The sequence below is a fragment of the Leptodactylus fuscus genome, chromosome 9 (genome assembly GCF_031893055.1).
Source record: "Leptodactylus fuscus isolate aLepFus1 chromosome 9, aLepFus1.hap2, whole genome shotgun sequence".
Classification (NCBI taxonomy): domain Eukaryota; kingdom Metazoa; phylum Chordata; class Amphibia; order Anura; family Leptodactylidae; genus Leptodactylus; species Leptodactylus fuscus.
The window spans coordinates 73,051,890-73,076,296 of record NC_134273.1 but is presented as its reverse complement, the minus strand read 5'-3'; the positions used below and the strand labels follow the sequence as shown (position 1 = coordinate 73,076,296).

Sequence of the window (24,407 nt, the reverse complement as noted above, 5' to 3'; positions counted from 1 at the left end):
AGCTATTATATATATACTGGGGATTTTCTTTCTATAGGTTATATTTTAAGACGTTCTGAAATAATACAAAGACATTCTCAGTCTCTAACTCTGAAAAGAAGTTCAGAAATAGACAGTCCCATTGTCAGAGACAACCGCGGGCATCTATTAATTCCCGTCACTTTCAATAAACATGTCACATGCTCCACACTAGAATTGATGACCCTGCTTAAATTACCTTGACCCTTTTATGAATAGAGAATTTCATCTTCCATAGGTTAAAGTGTTTCTTCAATGGACACCTCTATCATTTTGCATGTTGAAGTCATTACATGTTTAAATGAGACCTTGTGGTCTCTTTATTAATCTGTGATAATGACACATCTGCATGAATTTGTGTCTCGCCACTTTTATTAATGACTAGAATCTGCTCCAGTGAATTTTGGAAACAACATAAGATGTCAAGATATTTAAATAGTTTATGTAAATTAATGACGGTAAAGCTCTCAAAGTCACCAACTCATTGGCTGACTGTCAGACTTGTATGCGCAATCTGGAGGTTGGATATTTTAATACCAAGGAAATACTATCACAACGTTACTATAAGTAGTCCTTTTATAAGTTAGGGTCATTCTAATGTTAAAGGGAGTCTGTAAAAAATAACCTCAGCCCTGAAGATATATAGGTTAGGGTCAGCTGGATCAAACTGCGTTTTCTCTTTGTGAATCGCGGCCTCAGTTGCCAAGATGTCATTGTTTTTGTCATGGTGCCAATGAGGCCATTGGAGCATCGAGGCCATTGCTGTTATTCTATAGGGGTCAGGCGTTCACTGTTCCATGTGTACCTAATGTCACCTGGTCCTGGGTTCTGTCACATTCCCCGCTGTTCATATTCTCGGTACATGCGCAGCACTTCTAGGATGCTTTCCTGGCTGACAATGTGAACAGTGGCGAGTACGCAGGCACTTTCAGCATACTGGTACTGCCTGTATGTGCAGTCCACTACTACTTCATGCAAAAAGGATTTGCAATCTGTTAAGACTACAGCTCAGAGCTTGAATGTTCCCAATCTTGCAGGATTATCATTACAATTGCTGAAACATATACCATATAAGTACACAGTGTATTTGCTTAAAGGGGTTTCCAGTTTCTAATATTGTTGGCCTATCCTTGGAATCATTTGTACCAAGACAAAGCAGCTTATGGTATGGTTTACTTTGTGGAAGACACGCGTCTCTCTCACAATACAAACAGTAGATTTGAATGGGACAGCACTGCGGTACTTACACATACTATAAAATTTGTATGGCAAGTGAGCATGATGGTTCCTAGAATGTAAACAATATTGGGAGCTACACTGTTTCGGTACAGGTAACCTATGGAAGTATTGAGTGTCTGAGTCCAGCAGATATAATATCGATGGCCTATCTTACATGCAGTTTTATACACCGCTAGAAAGTTGACTATGCGTCGAACTCAGCACACTGTTGGCATTCCTGTTATGTGCCTCGGGGCTGGAGATATTAGTGCCAATACCAATGTATGCCCACTGTCAGACGTGCATTCCTGACAGTCTAGCTGGGCTGTGAGGAAGCCCCCCCCCCCCCGACAGTACTCATCCATAGCTCTGTACTGTCAGAGGGGGCCTTCTTTACCGCCCAGCGATGACACTAATCTGTGAGGAACGCCCCCCTCACCCATAGCCCTATAATGGGGGGTGTTCATCACAGCTTAGTGTTATCGCTAGGCAGTAATGCCCCTTCTGATAGTACAGGGCTTTGGACAAATATTGATAGGGGAGGGGGGCGCTCCTCACCCCTAACCCTTCTGACAGTGAGCAGACATCGGTAGCAGCACCGATATCTCCAGCCTTGGGGTACATAATGAGAATTCAGCGTGATGTCTGTTTTCTAGCAGTATATATAACTGCATGTTCTCGAGAACATGAAAGGTCCTCTTTAAGGCTAAACCATCAATACTAGAATCCATTCAACTCCTTTAACATTATCTATACCCAGCTCCAAGGTAGGTTAGGGTCATCTGAATTGTAGAAAACAGAGTTTTTCTCTTGAATTGTTGCCTCTGTTGCTGAGATATTGCCATTTTTTATTAATATGCAAATGAGAGCATTGCTCCAAAGAACCATGTTCATATGGACAAAAAAAAATAACAATATTTCGGCAATGGAGGCACTGATCCACAAGGGGTAAACAATTTAGGAGAACCTGATGTATCTGTGAGGCTAAGCTTATATGCTGGGATCTGGGGAAAGATTGCTTTCTAACTGTGGGATGTCACCTCGTTCTGCTAATGGTAGGGTAAACTTTTTACAAAATATCTATTATGGAGTAAAAATGAACTGACTTCCATGTCCCATGCAATGATTATTCTGTTATACCGGCTGCTGAGCTGCCCATCCCATAAAACAGCCATTCCTCTTTAAGAACCTTCTTCCTTCTACCCCCACCCCTTTTTCTGATAATCCTTTCTGATCAGATTTTCAAGGCTCACCCTTCCTGACTTGTTGTATAATCGCACAATGTACAATTTCTGCTCACCATGATCCAGTTCTGTCAACTCATTTGTCTCAAGTCTGTTCTGTGCTCCTGCCTGTCCTGAACGGCTCCTATCGAATTGCTGTGAACAAACACCTGCCATTTGTACGATGCTTTATTGTGTATAAGTGCTGTTTGATCTGTTCTTGCCAAATACCTCTGAGTACACATAATGTACAACCACATACTGGTTGGTGTAGAAATTGGTACAGTATTGGGAAAATTAATGGTTTTGGGCATTTTGAGTTTGTACAAAGGATGGTAAAGAGGTGGGGTGATGGAAAAGTAGTAGTGAAAGATATCTGGATAGCAAACTCTGCAGGAAAACAGAGATGAGGCAAAATGAATTAGGCATATGGCACTCATGCTACAAAATAAGATAAGATAATCCTTTAATACTTCTACCATGGGGAAATTCAGTGTGTTACAGCAGTATAGATAATACAGTAATACAGTATATTACAAGAAAGAACACATACAAGCTCATAGCAGATAGAAAAGATACTAGGAGTCATAGCAAAAAGGAAGAAAAAAGAAAGACTCAGGACCATTTAGTTCTCTGTGCGGAGTGATCTCCGCTTAGCCTGATGTTGATTATACAGCCTGACCATGGTTTGGAGGAAGGATCTCTGATAGCTCCTTCTCACACTTGGGGTGAAACAGTCATCACTGACAGTACTGCCCAGTGCTAACACGGTCTCATACATGGAATGGGAGTTAGTCTCCAGCATGGAGCGAACCACAGACAGTGTCCTTCTGTCACCAACCACCTGTACTGGGTCCAGGTGCCTCCCCAGGACAGAGCTGACCCTTGTAAACAGCCTGTCAAGTCTATTTTTCCCTGACCATAGCAAATAAGGTAAAGGAGAGAGTGTGAATATGCCCTGCAGTAGAGGTGGATCATTGCTGCAGAGAACAGAGCAGCGATGGAGAAGAGTACATGCCATCTCACAGGAAGATAAGTATACTGTATAATGGGGTCTGGGGTTGAGCTGAGTAGGTAGGTAAGGGCGGGATAGCTAGAGAGAAAGGAAGGGGGTGTCTGGTAGGAAGGGACGGAGATAGGAGGGAGGAAGGGAGAGGGGAACTAGGAGGGGGAGTATGGTAAGACGGGTTAGGGAGGAAGTTACATAGCCGGAAGTTGAATTAAGTAAACAAATGCAGGAGATGCCAGGAGCTCACAGACACCAAGAAATCACTCAAAACACAGCTAAAAGTATATCGGTACAAAGACATTTAAAAAAAAAAAATGCCCAGAAAACCCCTTTAATTGCTAACCACCCAGATGTATATATTGTCAATGGACAGGCATCAAGTAGTTAATGATATTATTTATTATTATTATTATTATTATTATTATTATTATTTATTATTCTTGAAAAATAATGTGTTGCTTTCTAACAAAAAATAACCCAAAAGCCATTTTTCCATTTTCCTATTGGATAATGATACATGTATGTATTTTTGATGGCTAATCTTCCATTCTTTAGTTGGGTAAACTATTTTTCATCAATTTTATATATTGTTTATTACAACAAACTCTTTAGATGTTACAAGCACAACAAATGATTAATATTCAATGTACAACAGGACTCTTCGAACCATTTATGTGTACTGCATTGTTATTTGAGAAAGGAAAAAAATCGAAAGACCAGATCTGTTTGATGATATTTGAAAGGTTCTTTCAAGCTATTGTTGTGCTTGCTTCTAAAAGAAAGCCTTACATTAGAAAATGCCTGAGATATCCAAAAATTTATGAGGATAAAAATATACAATACTATGTATCCAGGGGCCGAGTGAGATCTCTTTATAAACACAAGAAAAAGAATAGAAACCTAATGGAAGTGATAATTTTGTTTTGGCCAGGATTCTTAAGAGACTGATACCTGCGCACCCTATAACTATGTTCCTACATGGAAACTGAAGAATTGTTGTAATGATTTCTCAATGACTGAATTTTTTTTCATTCATGTAAAATTATGTAGCCAATGAGGACTGTAAAGTATTGACAAAAAAACAGTGTTGAATTTCAGGGCCATTATCAAAGATTTTACTAGTACACGTCCCTGTTGGACTAGGGTTCTAGTGGTGTTTTACACCTGTGGGGAAGTTAGCTTGGTAGCAGCAGTGGTGTGGACTTAACCTGTCAGAGACAGGGACACAAAACCTGTAGCTACCAGATTTATTTAGAAAAATAGCAAAATAAATAAACCTTTGCTTCAGGGACAAAAATAAGCAAAATAAAATACAACCTTAACTTGAGGCAAAAGAATGTCAAATAAAACCCTGCTCGTCTGAGCACTAACTAAACAATAAAGTACTAACTGTTCATGTGGCTTACTACCAACCACACGAGTAACCAAAAATAGCACAATACAATCTCACCAGACTCTCAATGTGTCAGGACAGACCCAGGCACCTCCTCTTACTCCCAGGATGTGCCCTGAAGTGCAGTCTCTGCAGCCTTTTATGGCCCAGTAACAAACCCAGGGCCCACAGCTGGGCCTCTCTGGACACCATATAGGTCAGAAACCTGGGGCTGATATATATCGGGACTCCAGAACTCTGTCTGTCACCTTATCACAACCATTACAACCCTAATCCAATGGGGATGAAGGTTTGTATACTGTTAAAGTCTCTGGGATAACTGTTCCCAGGCCTGGCTTCTATGGTCAGAACTTTTTGGACATGTGAGTAGTGGTGCACTACACTGTTTCGGTAACTTCCATAGAGAAAAATAATGTAACAATGAAGTGCAGCAGTTCTGAGCTATACTTTTTCCATTGCTTCACAGTTATGGGAAAAGAATAGCTAGATGGGTTTCACTGTATCTGTTGTTCCCATTCTCTTTTATTAGAATTCCAGGAGCAATGCAGATCAGCGCTGATCAGCTCTTCTTTTAAGTCCTGTCCAAGGAACCCAAGAGTGTTATTCCGATCCCGAGATGGGATTAAATGTTTTAATGCCTGCTTCCTTGGGTGGTATAGAATAATGGAGAGATTATTTCTTGACATCTAACATTGTTTTTTCCTACTTTAGACCACAGCAATGTCTTCTGTGTTCTGGTACTGAGACAAAGCTGAATGTGATCTTCTGGACTGACCCTACCAATCAATGCTGGCCAGGAACAGAGAAGAACGTAAAGCTGTAATTGAAGAACCTCACTCAATAATGAGTGGTTGAATTTATAGTATTACCAACATATTCTTATTAGAACTGGATAAAGCTATCTAACATCTGGAACCATCTTTACTGGTAGTCTCAGACCATTATGTCTTCATTGTTGTTGATTTTTGCTTCCATCATGGTTTCCAGTTTCAACCATTCTCCAATAAAATCACTTTAATTTATTAACTTATGAATTTGACATACAAATACCCTTACTGTTAAGGACGCCAATGTATTATCATACAAATTTAATGTATTATTACAATATTTTAGGTCATGTCCCATGGCCACATATAAATACGTAGAACATAAACGTTCCCCAACAGAGCAGTACAAAATTATTTTTTTTAAAAAAACTGATAACATTGCGCCAGGGAACTCATAGGTCAATCCAAAAGAAAAGGACAAATCTGTAATAGATAAAAAAAAGAAATCCCACTGTTGATAAAAAATTGCGGAATTGCTAAATGAAATCTTGTATTTGCCATTGCCACAATTTTTTTTTTTTTTTTTTTTTTGGGGGGGGGGTCAAAAACACTGATTTAAAGAGTGAGAACTAAATGACAAAACATATACAGTATAACATAAAAAACATAAGTGTGCCAATAGGGTCATAACCTACAAAGCTCGATATAAATTTTTCAAAAATACAAATATAAACAATTAAAGATACAATTTTGAATTAAAAAAAACATAATAAAACCAAAACCTCAAATCAAATCTTGGAAACAGATTGAATTTATTCATATACAAAATATTGAAATCTTTTTTTTGCCATTTATAGTAGCAGCCACAAGTTGAGTTATTGGTTCTTTTGCAGACTTCATTTATGCAAGTTGTAGAACATAATTTTATATGAAGGTAATACTTTCTCCATATTGATTAGAATGTAATTTACCCCATTAATATCTCATAGAAACATAGAGAGGAATAACATGCTACAAATGTAACAAAATAGCATGTATACATGGGGTTAAAGCCATTTGCCTCATTGATTGTATATTACATACTCATTTTGGTGAGCTACTATTTTTCCTCCTTGTCTTGCTCCTAGCCATGGCAGCGTACGATAGAAAGTGGATCAGACAAATTGTCCTAATTGCAAATTAATGCTGTAGTGGAGATACATTACCAACATGCTATTGATCTGCAGTTAAATCGTAATGCATCTATGCAATAATATTACTTTAATTTTTGTCCCTTCATTACTGTTTCTGCAACATATTTTCCCTTTTAGATGTGCTTCATACATTAATGACCTCAATTTTTAATTTCCTACAGAGAAAAAACGGCTGACTTGTAATTATGATCTTTGAAAAGCATCTAGATGCTACAAAAACCCTTCAAAAGATCAAAGAAATTATTGAGATTAAACTGTAATAAGGTAAGACACAGACAATTATATGTAGTACATGGGACACGGATAAGATGAAACATGAGCTTCTTTTGTTATGGTGTTTTTACAAGAAGAAGAATGTGTGTACTGTATTTTACTGAAAATGAGAGAAAAGCGGAAACAAGGGGTAGGAGATTTTATAAAAATAGAGAGAAAGATAAAAGAGGGACAAGGAACGAGAAATCTAGAAAGAAGTTGATTTGTTTGGTGGCTTGGTAACACGAAGACTAGAATTCGGGTTCTGAATTTTACATAAACTATGTGATCAAAAGTATCCAGACACTTGGCTGAAAATGACTTACAAGTTCGAGGCGCCCTCAATCAGTAATGGAGGGGGCTTGCACCCCTTGTTGTTTTGCGTGGCACTATCACAGCACAGGCCTACATTGATGTTTTAAACATCTTCTTGCTTCCCACTGATGAAGAGCAATTCGGGGATGGCGATTGCATCTTACAACACGATGGAGCACCTGTTCATACTGCACGGCCTGTGGCGGAGTGGTTACACGACAATAACATCTCTGTACTGGACTGGCCTGCACACAGTACTGACTTGAATCCTATAGAACACCTTTGGGATGTTTTGGAACGCCGACTTGGTGCCAGGCCTCACCGACCTACATCCATACCTCTCCTCAGTGCAGCACTCCGTGAAGAATGGGCTGCCATTCCCCAAGAAACCTTCCAGCACCTGATTGAACGTCTGCCTGCGAGAGAGGAAGCGTCATCAAGGCTAAGGGTGGGCCAACACCATATTGTATCCAGCATTACTGATGGAGGGGCCACCAACTTGTAAGTCATTTTCAGCCAGGTGTCCGGATACTTGGAATAATAATAATAATAATAATAATAATAATAAATTAGAGAAGGAAGAACCTAATGAGATTAATTTCAACAAATATTTGTACGTTTGCCTGCCCAGTTTCTTAGGGCCAACCAGCACCAACTGGAAGTGATGCCGGTTAGCGCTAAAGAATCACTACCGGTTGGTGCTGATTGGCCCTAAAGAATCTGGGCAGGCGAAGCTATGAATGTTTGTTGAAATTAATCTCATGAAGTTCTCTCATTTATAATCAGGACCTACTTAGAGCATCACTTCCGGACTTACTCTGAGGTTTTGTAAGACTCCAGAACATAATTGGAGGCTCAAAGGAGGTGCAAAAGCATAATAAACATCTATAATCATCTTACCTTAACCTAAGGTATGCTCACACACACTACCATTAGTCCGCTGCTGTCAGCCATCGTAGGATCAAGGCAATGTGTTGATAGACAAAGTCTAACCAGCATATTGGGTGAAAAAACTAACAACACAGGTTGCTCAGGAATGGCGGGGGTGATTAAAAAAAAAAGTATAACTTCGCCAAAATCAGCAGAGCAGCATCTACTAAACAATGCAGAGTTTGTAGACGTGACGATATGTCCTTTTCCTGTTGTGAAATTCATATGTATCTTAATTTTTGTTAATTTCCGTCTGTAACATGTAAACAACTTTTTATGCTTTTAGACAACCTCTTTAATTCTTATTATTATATGTAAATTAATTTATCATCAAAAGAAATACAAAATATACATGTTGTGTTAAGAAAAACATCTACAATCTCTGGGTTTTGCAATCATCGTTATACATTTATGCATAGAGCATCCTAACACATTAACTATCACTTACTAATGGGTTAAATTCAAGTTAGAAAATAGGAGGCAATGCATAATAGCTGTAGCTCACACATACTCCTTTCAGGGACTGTAATTAATGTAGTATGTATTTATTATGCAAAAGTTAATTACTGAGCTGAGATCTAGCATACTGCAACAAAAAGGTCTGGGTGACACAACATTAGTTTAAATGTTGTTAATTGCAATATGGGAAGCCGTTGCCTTATGTGAGATCTTGGTCCTAAACCTATCAGACATCCATGTAATACATACAGATTTGATCTCCCTGTACTGTATGTATCATATACAGTACCTTTTCCTAGATGGATTTATCCTAATGTCATTTTTTAGGTTTTCCTATTTGGATACACAAGCGGTATGTCTTTGGAGTAAAAGGGCATCTGGTTATAGCGTCTGTATGGCCTTAAGGAAAGAAAGGGAAGGGGGACATTATTGAAATCGGCAACTATGCTAAAGGAATTAATAAGGAGGGCAGTGTTTTTAATAACCAAACACAAGAACGAGGGGCACAATCTGGAGGATCAAAAGCAACGTCGGGAAATATTTCACTGAGTAGTTGAGCCTTGGAACAAACTTCTATCGGAAATTTGTAGTAAGTGAATGAAAGCCAGGCAGGGATAAACACTAGAGATGAGTGAGTAGTATTCAATCGAGTAGGTATTCGATCGAATACTACGGTATTCGAAATACTCATACTTGATCCAGTACCACTCGCTATTTGAATGGAAAAATTTGTTGCAGAACCAGCGTTGATTGACTGAATGCTATACAGTCGGCCAATCAACGCTGGTTCTTCTCCTACCTTTAGAAGTCTTCTCCGTGCAGCGTCCCCGCGGCGTCTTCCGGCTCTGATTTCACTCTGCCAGGCATCGGGCCTGGGCAGAGCCGACTGAGCACGTCCGCACTACAAGAAAATAGCCACTTTAACTATAAGCGCCCATTTTCTTGTAGTGCGGGCATGCGCAGTCGACTCTGCCCAGGCCCGATGTCTGGCAGAGTGAATTCAGAGCCAGAAGACGCTGCAGGGACGCTGCCCGGAGAAGACTTCTCGGAGGATCCAGCCCGACCCTCACTCGTGGACTTGGTAAGTTCTATTTGATCGAACGTTGCCTATCCCTGAAACGACATGCGCAGTCGGCTCTGCCCAGGCCCAATGATTGGCAGAGTGAATTCAGAGCCGGAAGACGCCGTGGGGACGCTGCACAGAGAAGACTTCTTGGAGAATCCAGCCCGATCCTCACTCGTGGACTTGGTAAGTTCAATTTGATCGAATGCTGCCTACCCCTGAAACAAGCATTTTCCCCCCATAGACTATAATAGGGTTCGATATTCGATTCGAGTAGTCGAATATTGAGGGGCTACTCGAAACTAATATCGAATCTCGAACATTTTACTGTTCGCTCATCTCTAATAAACACGTGTCTATCCTAAGACAAAATGGACATAATATAAGGGCAGACTGGATGGATCGTGTGTTTTTTTCTAAGCTATTGCAAACATGAGAACATTCTGTATTGTGGTGGGTGGGTTTCCAGCGGAACATCATCTTCAAAAAATATTATGGTACAGTTACACACAGAGTGAGATAAGGGTTGTATGGAAGAGAAAAGCAAGATCTGTTTGCATATGGATGCAGGTCCGGTCAGGTGACAGCCTGGAGAGGTAAGTAACACTGTTTTTTATGTTCCCTTACCTCTCCTGGGCCTTTGATCATTATACTCGGGGGTCCGAAAAGACCTGCGAGTATAATAGTGCTTGTGGGGAGCGAGGTGCAGCCATCAAAAGAGCCACATCTGGCTCGCGAGGCATAGGTTCCCAACCCCTGCTATAGAGTGTATGGTTTGTATTTGGTTTCCTGTGAAGAGGCTGCAGTGCTCATCTCAATTATGTAGTCTCTATGGGTTGGGGTCCCAGTTGTCAGATTCTGACAACCTTCAATTCCAGGTCATCAATTATGAAGCCTGGAAAACTCCCTTAGGCTCAGGCCTCACGTTGTGGAAAAACAGCTTTTTTATTGCAGATTTTGCGGGGTTTTTTTTTGAGCCATGCCACTAGTAGACTGAGAAAAAGGTAGAATTCTAAGAGCTTCCTATATATTTTCCATTCCCTATACAGCCATATTGGTTTTAACTTAATAAATTGAAGCAAAATATGCAACAAAAAAAGCTACTTTTCCACAACGTAACATAGCAAAATATAGTTTAAAAAATGTGGGAAAAATGCAGCGTTTTTCTTTGTGTTTTTCTTTGCTTTTTCCCTTTCTTTATTACATCAATAGGCAAAATGCCTGCCATTCCGCAGCTAAAATTAACATGCAGTAATTCTCAAAAACGCACATGTTTTTGAGAAAGCAGTTTTTCCACTGCTCTTTTTTTCTGCAACATATGAATGAAGGAATTACCTAAATCTAATTCCTTTTGCTGGTACTACAATAGGCAGATTTTTTTCCACTACAGCAGCCAAAAACATTGAGTTTCAGCAAGTTGCAGTTTTATCTTTAGGCTAAGGCCCCACATTGTGGAAACGCAGCTTTTTTTGTTGCAGTTTTTTGAGTCAAAGCCAAGAATGGTCACAAGAGTAATGGGAAATATATAGGGAGTTCTTACACTTCTACCTTCTGCTCAATCCACTCCTGGCTTTGGCTAAAAAAAAAACGTAACAAAATACGTTACGTTTCCGCAATGTGGGTCCTTGGCCTTAGAAAGTATATATATATATATATATATATATATATATATATATATATATATATATATATTTTTTTTTAATGTAGATTGTGAGCCCACGTAGAGCTCACAATGTACATTTTTCCCTATCAGTATGTCTTTGGAGTATGGGATGGAAATCCACGCAAACACAGGGAGAACATACAAACTCCTTGCAGATGGTTTTTTGCCCTTGGTGGGGTTCGAACCAAGGATTCCAGCGCTGCAAGGCTGCAGTGCTAACCACTGAGCGGCCCCTTTTTTTTTTTTTTTTTTTTCCCGTCAGTATGTCTTTTTGGAATATGGGATGGAAATCCATGCAAACACGGGGTGAACATACAAACTCCTTGCAGATGGTTTTTTGCCCTTGGCCGGATTTGAACACCAGGACCCCAGCGCTGCAAGGCTGCAGTGCTAACCACTGAGCCACCGTATGGCCCTCTCTTACAGAGTCAATTTTGACTTCCTGTCCCTAATACGGTGACTGTGATGGATTGGCATGGGCTATAGGAATGAATATTGTTCCTGATGTCTCCTAAAGTGAATTCATAAAGCTAAAATTAAGTACACAAGACATTCCCTTTAATATATATGTTTCGATAAAAGGTTAGATTGTGCGTGGTTTCTTATTTGTGTGCGTACAATGGAAATTCACCTTCTATTGGCATCTTTGAATGATAGGAAGGATAGAAAGTAATATGGTTTACTGTAAGGTGGTGATGTATTTCACGCTGCCCTGGATGCTTTAATCAAATGCTTACACTTTATCAAGCATTTAGCAAGGCCAAGTAAGACACCTTGGGGGAGATATTATATCAAGCAATTATGGAAATAAGTAATAATGACCTGGTTAAATATTCACTGTATACATTGCATGTCACATTAAACCCTAAGAAAATCAGCGCTTATTGCCTCATTATAAGCTCCAGAGGTATGTATTAAGCTCCAGCGCAGTGCAACAACCTAGCAAAAGCTGTAATTACAATCATGAAATATTTATCTCGTACTGGTGGGAGTGTTAAGGATTTTGCCATGTGTTTAGCAAGATTTAAGTTATTGTAGAGGTCACAAATGTGTAAGTATATGATACATGAACATAAATTGTTGGATGGGTTATGGTGTTGCATCCAAAGCTTGACTGAATTGCTTTGTAAGTATTAACAATTCATATGGAGTACTGCTGATAAAACAAAAAAACAGGTACCTATATACCTATTATATATCTGCCTTTTGTACACCTGATGAAGGGACAAGATTAGTCCTGAAACGCGTTGTGTTGTGACTCAATAAAATATTGTCTTAAGAAGACTACTGGTTAAGCACGGATTGTTCTCTTTGGTACAATTCCATTTTGGTATTGATACACTTCCAATCCATCATCCTATGGAGTACTGCTATGATAAAACTCACTTGTCTTATTTTACATTTGTTTCAAAGGGGTTTTCCAGGCAACATATCATATAAAAAAAGTCTGTTAGTGCTATTCATAGGTTAATAAGTGGACCCAAATATCTTCAGCAGTGTTTTGAATGATTTCTGGGTTTCTCTGTGAGCTCCTTGCATCTTCTGCATTGGTTTACATACATAGTTTCCTGTTCTGTTTTCCTACAACTACCATGATGCATTGCACTTCACTCAGAGCTGTAAGGGTATGTTCACATGGAGTTTTTTGCAGGTGGATTTTGACGCAGAATCTGCCTCAAAATCCACCTGCAAAAACGTCTCCCACTCATTTCAATGGGAGTCATTCACTTTTTTTCCCCCGCTAGCGATGTTTTTCAACTGGTGGGAAAAAGAAGCGACATGTCCTATCTTCCCGCGGATTCCGTGGCTGACTCAGCCGCGTTTTTTTTTAACTGGACACAAAGTCCTGCATGTCCAACTTTGTGGCCAGCTAAAAAAAACAGGCAGTCACCTTTACAAACCCATTCAAGTGGATGGAGTTGAAAACTGACCACCGGGTTTCCGTGCCTTGTCCAGTTTTGTGGGGCAGAAGACAGAAACTGGCTGGATTGGCTAAATCGGAGACTGGGCACAGATGAGAACCCGCCTTAATTGAAAAGTACATTAGGAGCGTTTCTTCTCTTGCTGGAGTTTCACTCTCTGCTCTAGATACTCGCCCTTTATTGCCACCCGGCTCCACTCCCCATTGCTTGAGTGACATCTCCCAGTTTGTCACACGTTGTCTGCTGTTAGACAATTAGAGGATGACACCTGGAACAGACAATGAAGCCCTGACAGGAGAAGAAAAAAGACGCTAAAGCCATTTTCAGCAAATCTGCATAAGAATAAAGCTCTGATTTTCATGAAAATGGAGCTGCAATGCAGAATACAAAAGACATCTTTGGAAAGTGTAGAAGCCACCCTACAAGGTACTGTCATTAGTTTAGCGATTTTCCTTTTGACAGACTCCCTTTAAAAATCCAAAAAACGCTGGACATTAGTTATAAGTGGCATACCAGTATATTAGTTCTACTTGGTATTGGAATACTTCTCCATTCACTTCAATGCACAGTAGCTGTAAAATCAGAGATAACCCAATGACAATTGTGCCATACTCCGTATAAGAAGGCAGCCATGCTTTTCTAATCCTGCACAATCCCATAGGGTTGTTAAATTACCACTGGCTTTAGCAGCAACTTTCCACCTATTTTCATTGTTTTTTCACATGTCCACCATAATATATTGTAAAAAGTACAATTTGTACCTGCAGTACTGAAGCTCCACTGTGAAGAAACTGCAATCCACTCTCTGCCGAGTCAATTCCACCAGTGGCTAAAATAGGAAATCCTGGAATAGCACGAGCAATGGCAGAAACAGCCCTGAGAGCTATTGGCCGGATGGCATTACCTAAAACAGAAAAGAAATATTCTCAAATGTGAGCCAAATGTGATCTATAACCCTATTATTTGTAACAGTCACAGTCTCTTTATTACTTACAGTCGTGTCCTTACCTCTGTATATGATACATTTCTAATATAAAGGCCATAGCTCAGTTATTCGAATACAGAATTCCCAATGTTCTGCAGCCACTACTAGGGGGAGATTTTGAGTTTAGTATCTACCATTTGTTTATTGAGTATATTGTATAGCTATGATAGGTTTTCAGGAATCAGGATATTAATTAATATCAGATTTGTAGGGGAATGAATTTCAGTACCATCACCAATGAGTCACATTGCTTATGAAAGTGCTACAGCCTCTTCCATATGTATCTTGGTCAGTCTAGCTCCACATTATCTACTTAGTAGCGGAAGTACAGGCCATTCACCAGAGAAGGAGTTGCTCCCTATTTAAGTGTCCATTCCTGTTCTCCTTGTGAATGGGCCAACTTTAGTCTGAGGTTTTTAAGCAAGAAGGACAGCTCAAGGGACTGCTCATGGAGATGGGAAAGGCCTGGAAGCTTGATGGATAGTTTATGGAGTGAATTAATAGTCAAGGAGATGTCATTTGGTTCCATAAAGTACCCCGAAAGACACTCTTTTTGGGGTTTTTTGTTATGTAGATTGTGAGTCCATATAGAGCTCACAATGTACATTTTCTTCCCTATCAGTATGTCTTTGGAATATGGGAAGGAAATCCGCGCAAACATGGGGAGAACATACAAACTCCTTGCAGGTGTTTTTTTCGCCCATGGTGGGATTTGAACACCAGGACCCAGCGCTGCAAGGCTGCAGTGCTAACCACTGAGCCACCGTGTGGCCTCCCAAAAGATACTCTTGAGTAAATCCATGACAGGAGAATGCTGTTTGCTACAGCCCCCTGGAATTTTGCAAACTGGGCTGGGTTGGTCATATCATCTATAATAGTAAGCTGACCCTCCGGATGTTCTGTATACATAACATAAAATATTCAGCATCACATAACCCCTTCAATGCCAAAGAGAGTAATAGCTTGAGGGTCACCCATGCCTATTCTCTGAGATTTTCCTTGGTCCTCCTGCATATCCAACTACAGGAACTGGAGACCATATTATTTGCTTCTGTGGATTTCTCTCTCTGCTATGCCACTGTAAGAACACAAGACTGAGCATTGGCTATTACATAGGCTGATGGTGGGAGTTGTTGTCCGTGTATTCTCCCTGATACATTGTATTTGAGCTGATGTAAGAGAAAATAAACAATCTGTAAATAGAGAAGTGATTTAATAAATCTCTGATCTTTTACAGCTAATAAAAATTCATCTAAGTATTAGGCCATGAAACTCTGTATCTATTTTTAGTAGGCTGAAGGTATGTTATTGTCTTATGCAATACACCACTGGCTATTTAAGTGCTTCCCTACAGCTTCTGTTAATGACATTTCCTCCAACAGAATACGGAGTGATAGATAAGAATTGTTAGAACCCTGCAGAACATCATTATCTGTTCCACATGGTACCAAGATACCATATCCCCATCTCCTGTTCCTCTTCAATTGAATATTATCATGAAGGTCCTATCTAATTACATTTCCCATGAAAATTGGAATATTTCAATATGTTACCTTTAAAAAAGAATACACTATATCTGAATGCAAAAAGTGATCATCTACCCTTTACAACCATCTTTTTTTTTTTTTTACCATTAATTACATTTAAAGAGAGTGTACCTTCTCCTAAATCCCTTCTAAGCCTCTTATATAATGTTTGAAGTCAGCAAAGCTTTTTTGTGTAAAGTGCAATCTTGCTGCTTTGATTCCATATGCAAATGTAATGTTCAGTGCACCCAGGGCGGGGCCATAGCTTCTGAAGCACCAATTTTTTTTTGCGGTCCCTACCCAAAACAGAAAGATTTTCCCATGGTCAGTGATTTACAGAGACCACAAACGGCGGATGCTCCAGCAGATATTGTCTCTTCCCAAGCGCTCCTCCTGTACTCCTCCTTCTCTGCAGCGATGATCCACCTCTACTGCACATGCGGCAGTGGAGAAGAACGCACACAGACAGACTCATTACAGAGGGAGGAGCCATCTTGCCGAAGTAAGCCTGGATGGTAAGTACTGTATGATGGGGTGGATGGGGGGGGGGGTAATAGTAATGATGATCCGTTTTTGGAAATGGGGAAATGGATCGTCACCAGATAATCAGAAAATGTTCCTTTGGTGATCACATGACTGTACCAGGGATACGGGTAACTATCTACTTTTGATAAATGATGGATGATAGAGGACGCGGGGACGCTGCGCAGGGAGAAGAATCCAGCCCGACCCTCGCTCATGAACTTGGTAAGTAGAATTTGATCGAATGTTGCGTACCCCTGAAACGAGCATTTCCCCCCATTGACTATAATGGGGTTCGAAACCCGTTCGAACAGTCGAACAGTATGCGGCTGTTCGAATCGGATTTCGAACCTCGAACATTTTAGTGTTCGCTCATCTCTAATCTTTATACTCCGTCCCCCCAGAATGACATTTACTGGTGGGCTCTACGCACTAGAGTCTGGTACTGAACGGAGAGTTAGTCACAGTCTCACAATCCTACCTCTGTTTACTAGTATCACAGATTGGGGGAAAGGCAGCATCTTCTTGTTACCATGTATCAAGGCTTTCATGTCACCGAGAATGTGAGTCAATGCAAACTTGCTGTATTCATGCAAATAAAAAAACTAAAGACAGCAACATCCGTCATTGTCATCCCCACAAATGTGTAGACATAGCTGCAATACAAATGATAGGAGTGATGCAGCATCTGGTCGGTAAAGATGAGACCACAGGGGTATAAATAGATCTACAGCTAATAATGTTTTTACGTCGTGTGATATTTTCAACTCTTGCCTGCAGGTGGCTTCCATAAACTATGCAAGTATCTAAGCAACTTGCTCACAGTATTCTCCCACTGTCATTTGAAGATAATTAGCAATTTCTTGAGATAACCAATTTTGGTGGAAATAATTGTAATCGAATGCCCTGGACCAACTTTTTATAAACTGTAATAAAAGTGTTAAGATAATCTCTGACATTTGCAAATGCCATTAATTCACCTTTTCTTTTGATAGTACAGTGGCATTATGTTTAAACAATTACAAGATAACACGCTAGCTTAATGAAACAATGCAATCTGCCGAGCCTTCAGAATATAATAAATGTTCGTGATAATGTTTTAGGGACAGAACATAATATAATGGTTTGAAGGATGAAATGTATCCCTACAGAACAAAGACTTATTAAAAAAAAATAAAAAATCCGTAACAAAGTAACGAATATGTATTTAATTTATCACTATATGTGAATAAAGGGAAATAAAAAAAAAAAAATATTGCCCCCAGGGTTATCTATCTAAAAACTCATGGGCCATGGGGCAAGGGTTCATCTTGGGCCTCCCATTTACTCCCTTTGGGCACAGTTTAGATACCCAGGACTTTTATTTTTATTTCAAAGGAGCTCTGTGAGGGCTTGTTTTTTGCAGGACAACTTGTAGTTGGTGCCAATCCGGGACACATGCAACTTTTTGATCACTCTTTATCAATTGTGTGGTTGTTGGAATGAAAATATGCAGAAGATTTTTTTTTTTTACAGGGATGTCATGACGCTTGTGCCCTTGTCGGCTCTGAGGCCCAATCCCAGGCCTCACCAGGGACCTTGCACACATAACACCTATCGCCAGGCACAGTTAGGAGACACCACGACACTACATAGAGCCTGATGTCTCAAGGAGGCCTTGTTTTTTTTTATTTTATTCAAGTACATCATGTTAGCATTTTCCTGGGACAAAGCAAGCCATGCCACCCTGAGGTCCAGTTCACATGGCAGAAAATGAAGAGGAAATTCTTCTTCATTTTTTGCCGCTGGCTTTTTTGCACAGCTAGCTGTGAGGGGATGCCAATGAACTGCATCAGCATTCTGTCATGGCATCCTGCTCCTGATTAGGCTCGGATGAATGGGCCTAATCAGGGGGGAGTCACAAGCTGCGAACCACGCAGTACACAGTACGAGCAGTGCGCATCTTTTTTGCAAGTCCTACTGTGATCTCTGCCTCACATTAAAAACAATGGGAGGTGGAATCAGGAGGAATCTGCTCTGGATATACGGGAAGAATCTGCCCCGAAATCTACGACATTTCCTCCATGTGAACTGACCCTAAGGGTAAGTTCTCACTACAGAAATGGAATAGGAATTTGAAGCAGACTTCTGCATCAAGATCCGCTTCACCCCTTTGGCATCCATTGTGGCTTCAGATTTCCGCTGTGGCTTTCATATATAAATGAACCTAAGAAGGATTGGAAAGTGAAACAGCTGCAGAAGACTGAGCAAGACTCTTATTTTTTTAGCATTCTATTTTGTTCTTCACCTTTCATTGAAAACTATAGGGGACAGAAACAGGGTGGAATTTGGTGCTGATTTTAAAGCAGAAAATATCTCAAAATCAGCTTGAAATCCTTGAGCGTTTAGGGTGTGTACACATGGGGCACAATAAACATTCCCGATTTTACTGTGGAATCTACATCAGAATCCAATGCAAAATATATAAGCTATATGCTTATCATATATATTTTGTTTGTTAACCCTATCGGAGAAATCCTTACCAGCATTTACCATCCTGGTGAAATTTATTCTGTGGTGTCTTAAGGAGATCTGCTGAATTTCATTCAGTAATTCCAGACATAAAATCTGGAGCATAACAGGAACATGTAGACATACCCTTACAATATGGCTACCTGTTATAGGGAATTATCATTACTTGCGCCTTGCATTTATTTCTTCCTTTGTTTTCCAACAAACTGTCAATTTTGAAAAAATTAAAAAAGAAATTTCATTTGGAAAATTAAAAAAGAAATGTCGAGTCTTATGGCTCCACTGTTCGCAAGGATAAATCATCTTTTTTTTAATGCAGAAGACTCTGACAAGCCAAACTGTTAAAAATAATGCCTCTTTAGCGTCTAAAGTCATTATTTCCTATGGGAGAAATTTCAAGGTGCTGCAATTTACAACTACTATACCAGCAACCTTTGCAGTCACACCTATTAATCTAAAGGTTGCAACTCAATGCCTTGTCAATGGACCGCGAGTTGTTACGAAGTCGTGCGGTGCAGCCCTAGGAAAATATGAAAGACTGGAAACAAAATTGGAAAAATATATTATATTTTATATATGTTTTATTATTATTAGTGGGTCAGTTACATTACTTTGTGAATTGGAATATAGGAAAAGGTTTATAAGACCTTCCTTTAAGGCAGTATTGTAGTCAAGACAGTCCCGAGGCTGTCACCATGAAAAATGCTTTGTCAATCCATGTGAATCCTTTACACATGAGTCCAACTTAATTTAAAAAGGAAATCTGCCCTCTTCTCAAATCCCATTGCACCCATCATGCTAAAATATTAATGAGATTACTTCTTAATCAAAACTTTATTGCATCTTAACATCTTTCATTCATCATCCCTTCCACTGGTGGATGCATAAATCGTGAAGGAAATCGAGTCACCAGCGACATTAAGATAAAGTATTGGTTTATGTGTAATGTGTATATCGGGTCATGGACTCAACTATTTATATGATAAATTGTTACCGACGCTTTGTAAGATTAGTAAGTTGGAAATAAGAGCAAATCATTGACAAGGAAGATGTATGTTGGTGGAAAATGATCAAGAATGGTGTTTCCTGGGATGGTTTTGATCCCCAATGCACCAAAGTGGTGATAAGCTTAATTTATTACTGTCACATGAAATTTTCTGTTTAATCTGCAGGTAGCATGTTATAGAGCAGGAGGAGCTGAGCAGATTGATATATAGTTTAGTAGGAATAGATTTAATATGACTTGTCCTTTTATCTATAGGGGATAGTCCTATAAGGGATGGATCCAACGTTGCGGAAATGCAATTTTTTTGGTGCAGATTTTACTGTGTTTTTTTGAACCAAAGCCTAGAATGGCTACAAATGGGATGGGAAATATATATAGAGAGCTCATATACTTCTACCTTCTGCTCACTCTATTCCTGACTTTGGCTCAGAAAAACTCAGCAAGATCTGCAACAAAAAAACCTGCAGATCCTCAGCCTAAAGGAGAATTGTCAATCACTGATAGGACCGTCACAAAAGAACATTGATTTCAATGGATAAATCACAGGGTATAATGAATATTTTCCCCACATTATACAACAATTTTCTCAGCGACAAAAAAAATAGGTGTGTGCAGCCAGCTGTGCCCGAGGCCGATGGCAGAGCCGACTGCACATGCGTAGAAGTTTGACCCCACCGCTGGAAGAAGACGCGAAGAGAGACAAAGATGGAGGCGGCGCAGGAGATTTCTCCCCCAGTGCTGCAAGAGAACTCATTTGCATACCGAAGAAAACTGGGATTTCTACTGAACAGCGGCGCGGAGAAGACATCTAAAGGTAGGAGAAGAATAGCCTTTCTTAAGGCTATTCCAACGTGTTAGTCAGAAAAAATAGCATTTTAATGATAGGATCCCTTTAATATCCATCCAAGCCACCGGTGCACCAAAAATTTTGACTTTTTTCATGCTAGTTTCTGCCATAAAAACAATGATAATTCTTTTTCCATTGTGGTCCAGAGGGGAGCTCTGCTATATCCAACTCAACTGTCTATGCCATTGCACCACTGCCATTTTTCCTTGTCCCTTCAGGTTTCACCAGAATCATTGGACAATGACGTAGTGGATCCGAAATACCTTCTGTGAACTGTAACATGCAGTGCGCACAGCAGCCAATCTGAACAAGTAGAGTTGCCAAGTGAGGTACAGAATGGTAGTTGGACATGGAAAAAGAAGTGAGCAAAAGCATTTGTTTGCCATAGATTGAATGATCATGGTTATTGACTGGCTTATGTGTGTTCTGGGAGGTTATTCTTGGTCAATGAAACTAGGTCAGTAATTGAGACTTACTAATTGCACTGATTTAGAATCAAGGTATACTACCATGTCCAAAAAGTCCAATAAAAATGGGCGATCAGGAATTTCCCTCAACTCTAGTTAGGAGTAAGAGGAACGGTGATCTAAGTAGAGTCACCAAGGGCCAGACTGAGCGAGAGTTCATCTATAGCAGAAAGCTTGGGGAATGGTAGACTAGATTGTTAGTTTGAGGCACTCAGAAGATTTTAAATACTGGTCCTATTACTTGTAGCTATGTCACATGTTTCCTATAACACCAACATAAGGGATGCAGACAGGGGCAAAGCCTTGACAGTACTGTTGCATGTAGGCCAGGAATTTGAGGGAGCCCAAAAATCATCCAAATATGAGTAGACTACCAATGACACATAGTACCTGGGGGCCCGGTAAAGATTTCACTTTGGGGTCCAATACTTCCATATTAATGTTCTGTATTGGGAAGATGCCAGTGGAAGTATCATTTCTAAAGCAGTTGTGGTTTATCGAAGAAAAGGTTGCTAGTAATATATACTGTACGCTTGTGTTGATGCGTTTTTATCTCTATTGAAAGTCCTTTAACACTGAAGCTTCACTTTCCATTGTTTTTTTTTTTCTCATCTGTACCAATATAAAGTGTTATTGAAAAGTTTTGAAGGTTTTTGTGTAAGTGCTTCTGTGAACACTACAACAGTCCTGCTTTCCAGACGGAACAAAGGCATGAAAACTATAAATTAGACATTGTTAAAGTCAATTTTGCAAAAACAATCACAAACATTATATAAATTTCAATGCTTTAACAAGGCAACTATTACAATTTGCACAAAACAATACATAACACCATGCAAACAACAGGATACATGAAAAAGCATGACCTTACAATAAGTAGAATCATTATGTGCAACATTATAATGCTCTACAATGCAACAATAGCTATGATAGCACATGATCTTATAGTGGTCACCCAACATCATGCTTAATAATTGAGGGTAAATGTTGGATTGTCGATGGTGGCAATGTCGTAACCTTTGATGTCATTCTTGTTTTGCAGCTGTAGAATTCCCATATTTAGTGTTTCTATTCTTTTCATTTATCTAGCTAAGGACAAGTACCTATAATTCTGTATCTAGGCTTTTTAGGTACTTTGCATTTGAAATATTACTTGTATTAGGGTTGTATTTTTTTTTAATTTACCCAAAAACAATACCCAGCCCATCCGAAAACAATTAAAAAAAGACAACAAAAAATACCCTTTGTACTTATGTATCTTTAAAGTGTATTATAGTACACTTATATACTGAATTTAAAAAGTTACATACATTAGTGAGACTCAACATCCAGAACACAAACCCATTAGTTGTACGGGGTTCCTATAGGGGCCAGTACTGTTTCAGAGAGCAGAGTAGGGTTCTGGTTCTGTGAGATGCCATCAGTTTTGTACAGGACTAACAGAGTACCAGGAGATGCTCTGGAGGGTTCAGGTTATAACACAGTAAGGATCCAATAGAAGGTACTAAGGGTACAATGGAATCTTTCCTAGGGGCGTTCATGACTTTTATCTAGAGGACCTCGGTTTGATAACAGTGACTTTGCAGAAACTTTTGAGAGGTACTGGTACTTGCAATGAATGTCAAATATTCCTTCATTTGTCTTTCAATTGTCTCTTGTTTCCAATATGACATTAACACCGGTGGGCCAACAACAGCATGGCACCTCACCAGTGTCCCACCTCAATAATTTAAATAATTTTCATAAAATTTCATAAAAATGTTCATAAAACTTCATCTCATGTAATAGAGCATGAGACTGTACCAAAATATAATGCACTTTAATTAAAAATGTTGTTGCTCTCTGCCTAAAAAAAACTTTGAAGTTCCTGCAACAAGGTATTTCCCTCTTTCCTAATTTGCTGTTCACTCCCTGTTACTAGGGCAAATACTTCTTTAAAAACCAATAAATTCAAGACTAGTATACTGGAATTAAAGGGGGAGGAGCAGGTCTTTCTTTACAGCCTCTGCTTTTTTTCCCCACACAGCTTTCATTGTCTGTACACAGAAAGAAGTCTGTTGTTTTTCACATCTAACAGTGAGTGTAAGGAGAATTTATCTACTTCTGACTAACTGCTTCTGCTATTGCTGATGGGATATTTGTCATAGAAAGCAAGCAGTTTTTCTTATTGTGCTCAGATCTCTCTCTTTCCATGTCAGGGATCTTTTTAGCTGTATCATAACCTGGATTTGGAGTCCAATGTCCCTTGATATACTATATTATTTGCATTTGTGCTTTCATATTTAATTGCTCTTTTACAGTTACTCCTGGCAGAATTACATGTAAAGAATCCAGAAATAGAATAATAGATGGAAAGGAGGGAAGACTATTCTGTATTGTGTACACCCTATGCCTCAGAGAGAAATGTAACATTAGCTTCAAGCTGGATTCACATCTGTGCTGGAGTCTCCATTGCTGCAGAGACCGCTAAAAATCACCAGATAAAAAAAGCTCTGCACAGATAAATTTTTTCTCTGTCGCTGTCAGTTCCAAACTACAGACACTTGGTGGACCCCATTCAGTAAACATTCCATGTGTACCCGCTGTTTTAGTAGTCCAGTCTCCCCAACGGACCCAAACGATGGAGAGCCCACCACTAGTGTGAATCTTTCCTCAACCGTAATGAAAAACTGATAGGACACCACATATGAAGGCTTAACCCATTTACGCCGGAGGTTGAATTTTTTGAGTTGTAGTAATGGAAATATAGGCATAAGTGGGTTAAACAGATTGCCCAGCAAAGCCCTATAGATATCCAATCCTTGATGACAATTCAGGTACCATTAACCATATTATTTCCTGACTTATTTTATGGAATATCTTATCAAAGATAGAGCCTATAGATTCCATATAACCACTCTGTTCCATTATCTTCAACCTGGGCCCAGAACCTTACAGATACTTACAGATACTTTTATATGTGTGGGTCATGAATAGAGATGTCGTCAGTAGAGATTAGCGAACAGTAAAATGTCCGAGGTTCAATATTCGTTTCGAGTAGCCCCTCAATATTCGACTACTCAAATCGAATATCAAACCCTATTATAGTCTATGAGGGAAAAATGCTCGTTTCAGGGGT

At 39.5% G+C, this 24,407-nt stretch overlaps 1 protein-coding gene across 1 annotated transcript in view; it reads right to left on the bottom strand.

The window, feature by feature from the left end:
- Positions 1 to 24,407, bottom strand: part of DPYD (dihydropyrimidine dehydrogenase) — a 655,808-nt gene that overhangs the window by 112,306 nt on the left and 519,095 nt on the right. Inside the window, exon 19 of the mRNA XM_075286742.1 lies at positions 14,187 to 14,329. Within this exon, the coding sequence (XP_075142843.1) occupies positions 14,187 to 14,329 (143 nt within the window). The remainder of the gene's footprint in view (positions 1 to 14,186; positions 14,330 to 24,407) is intronic.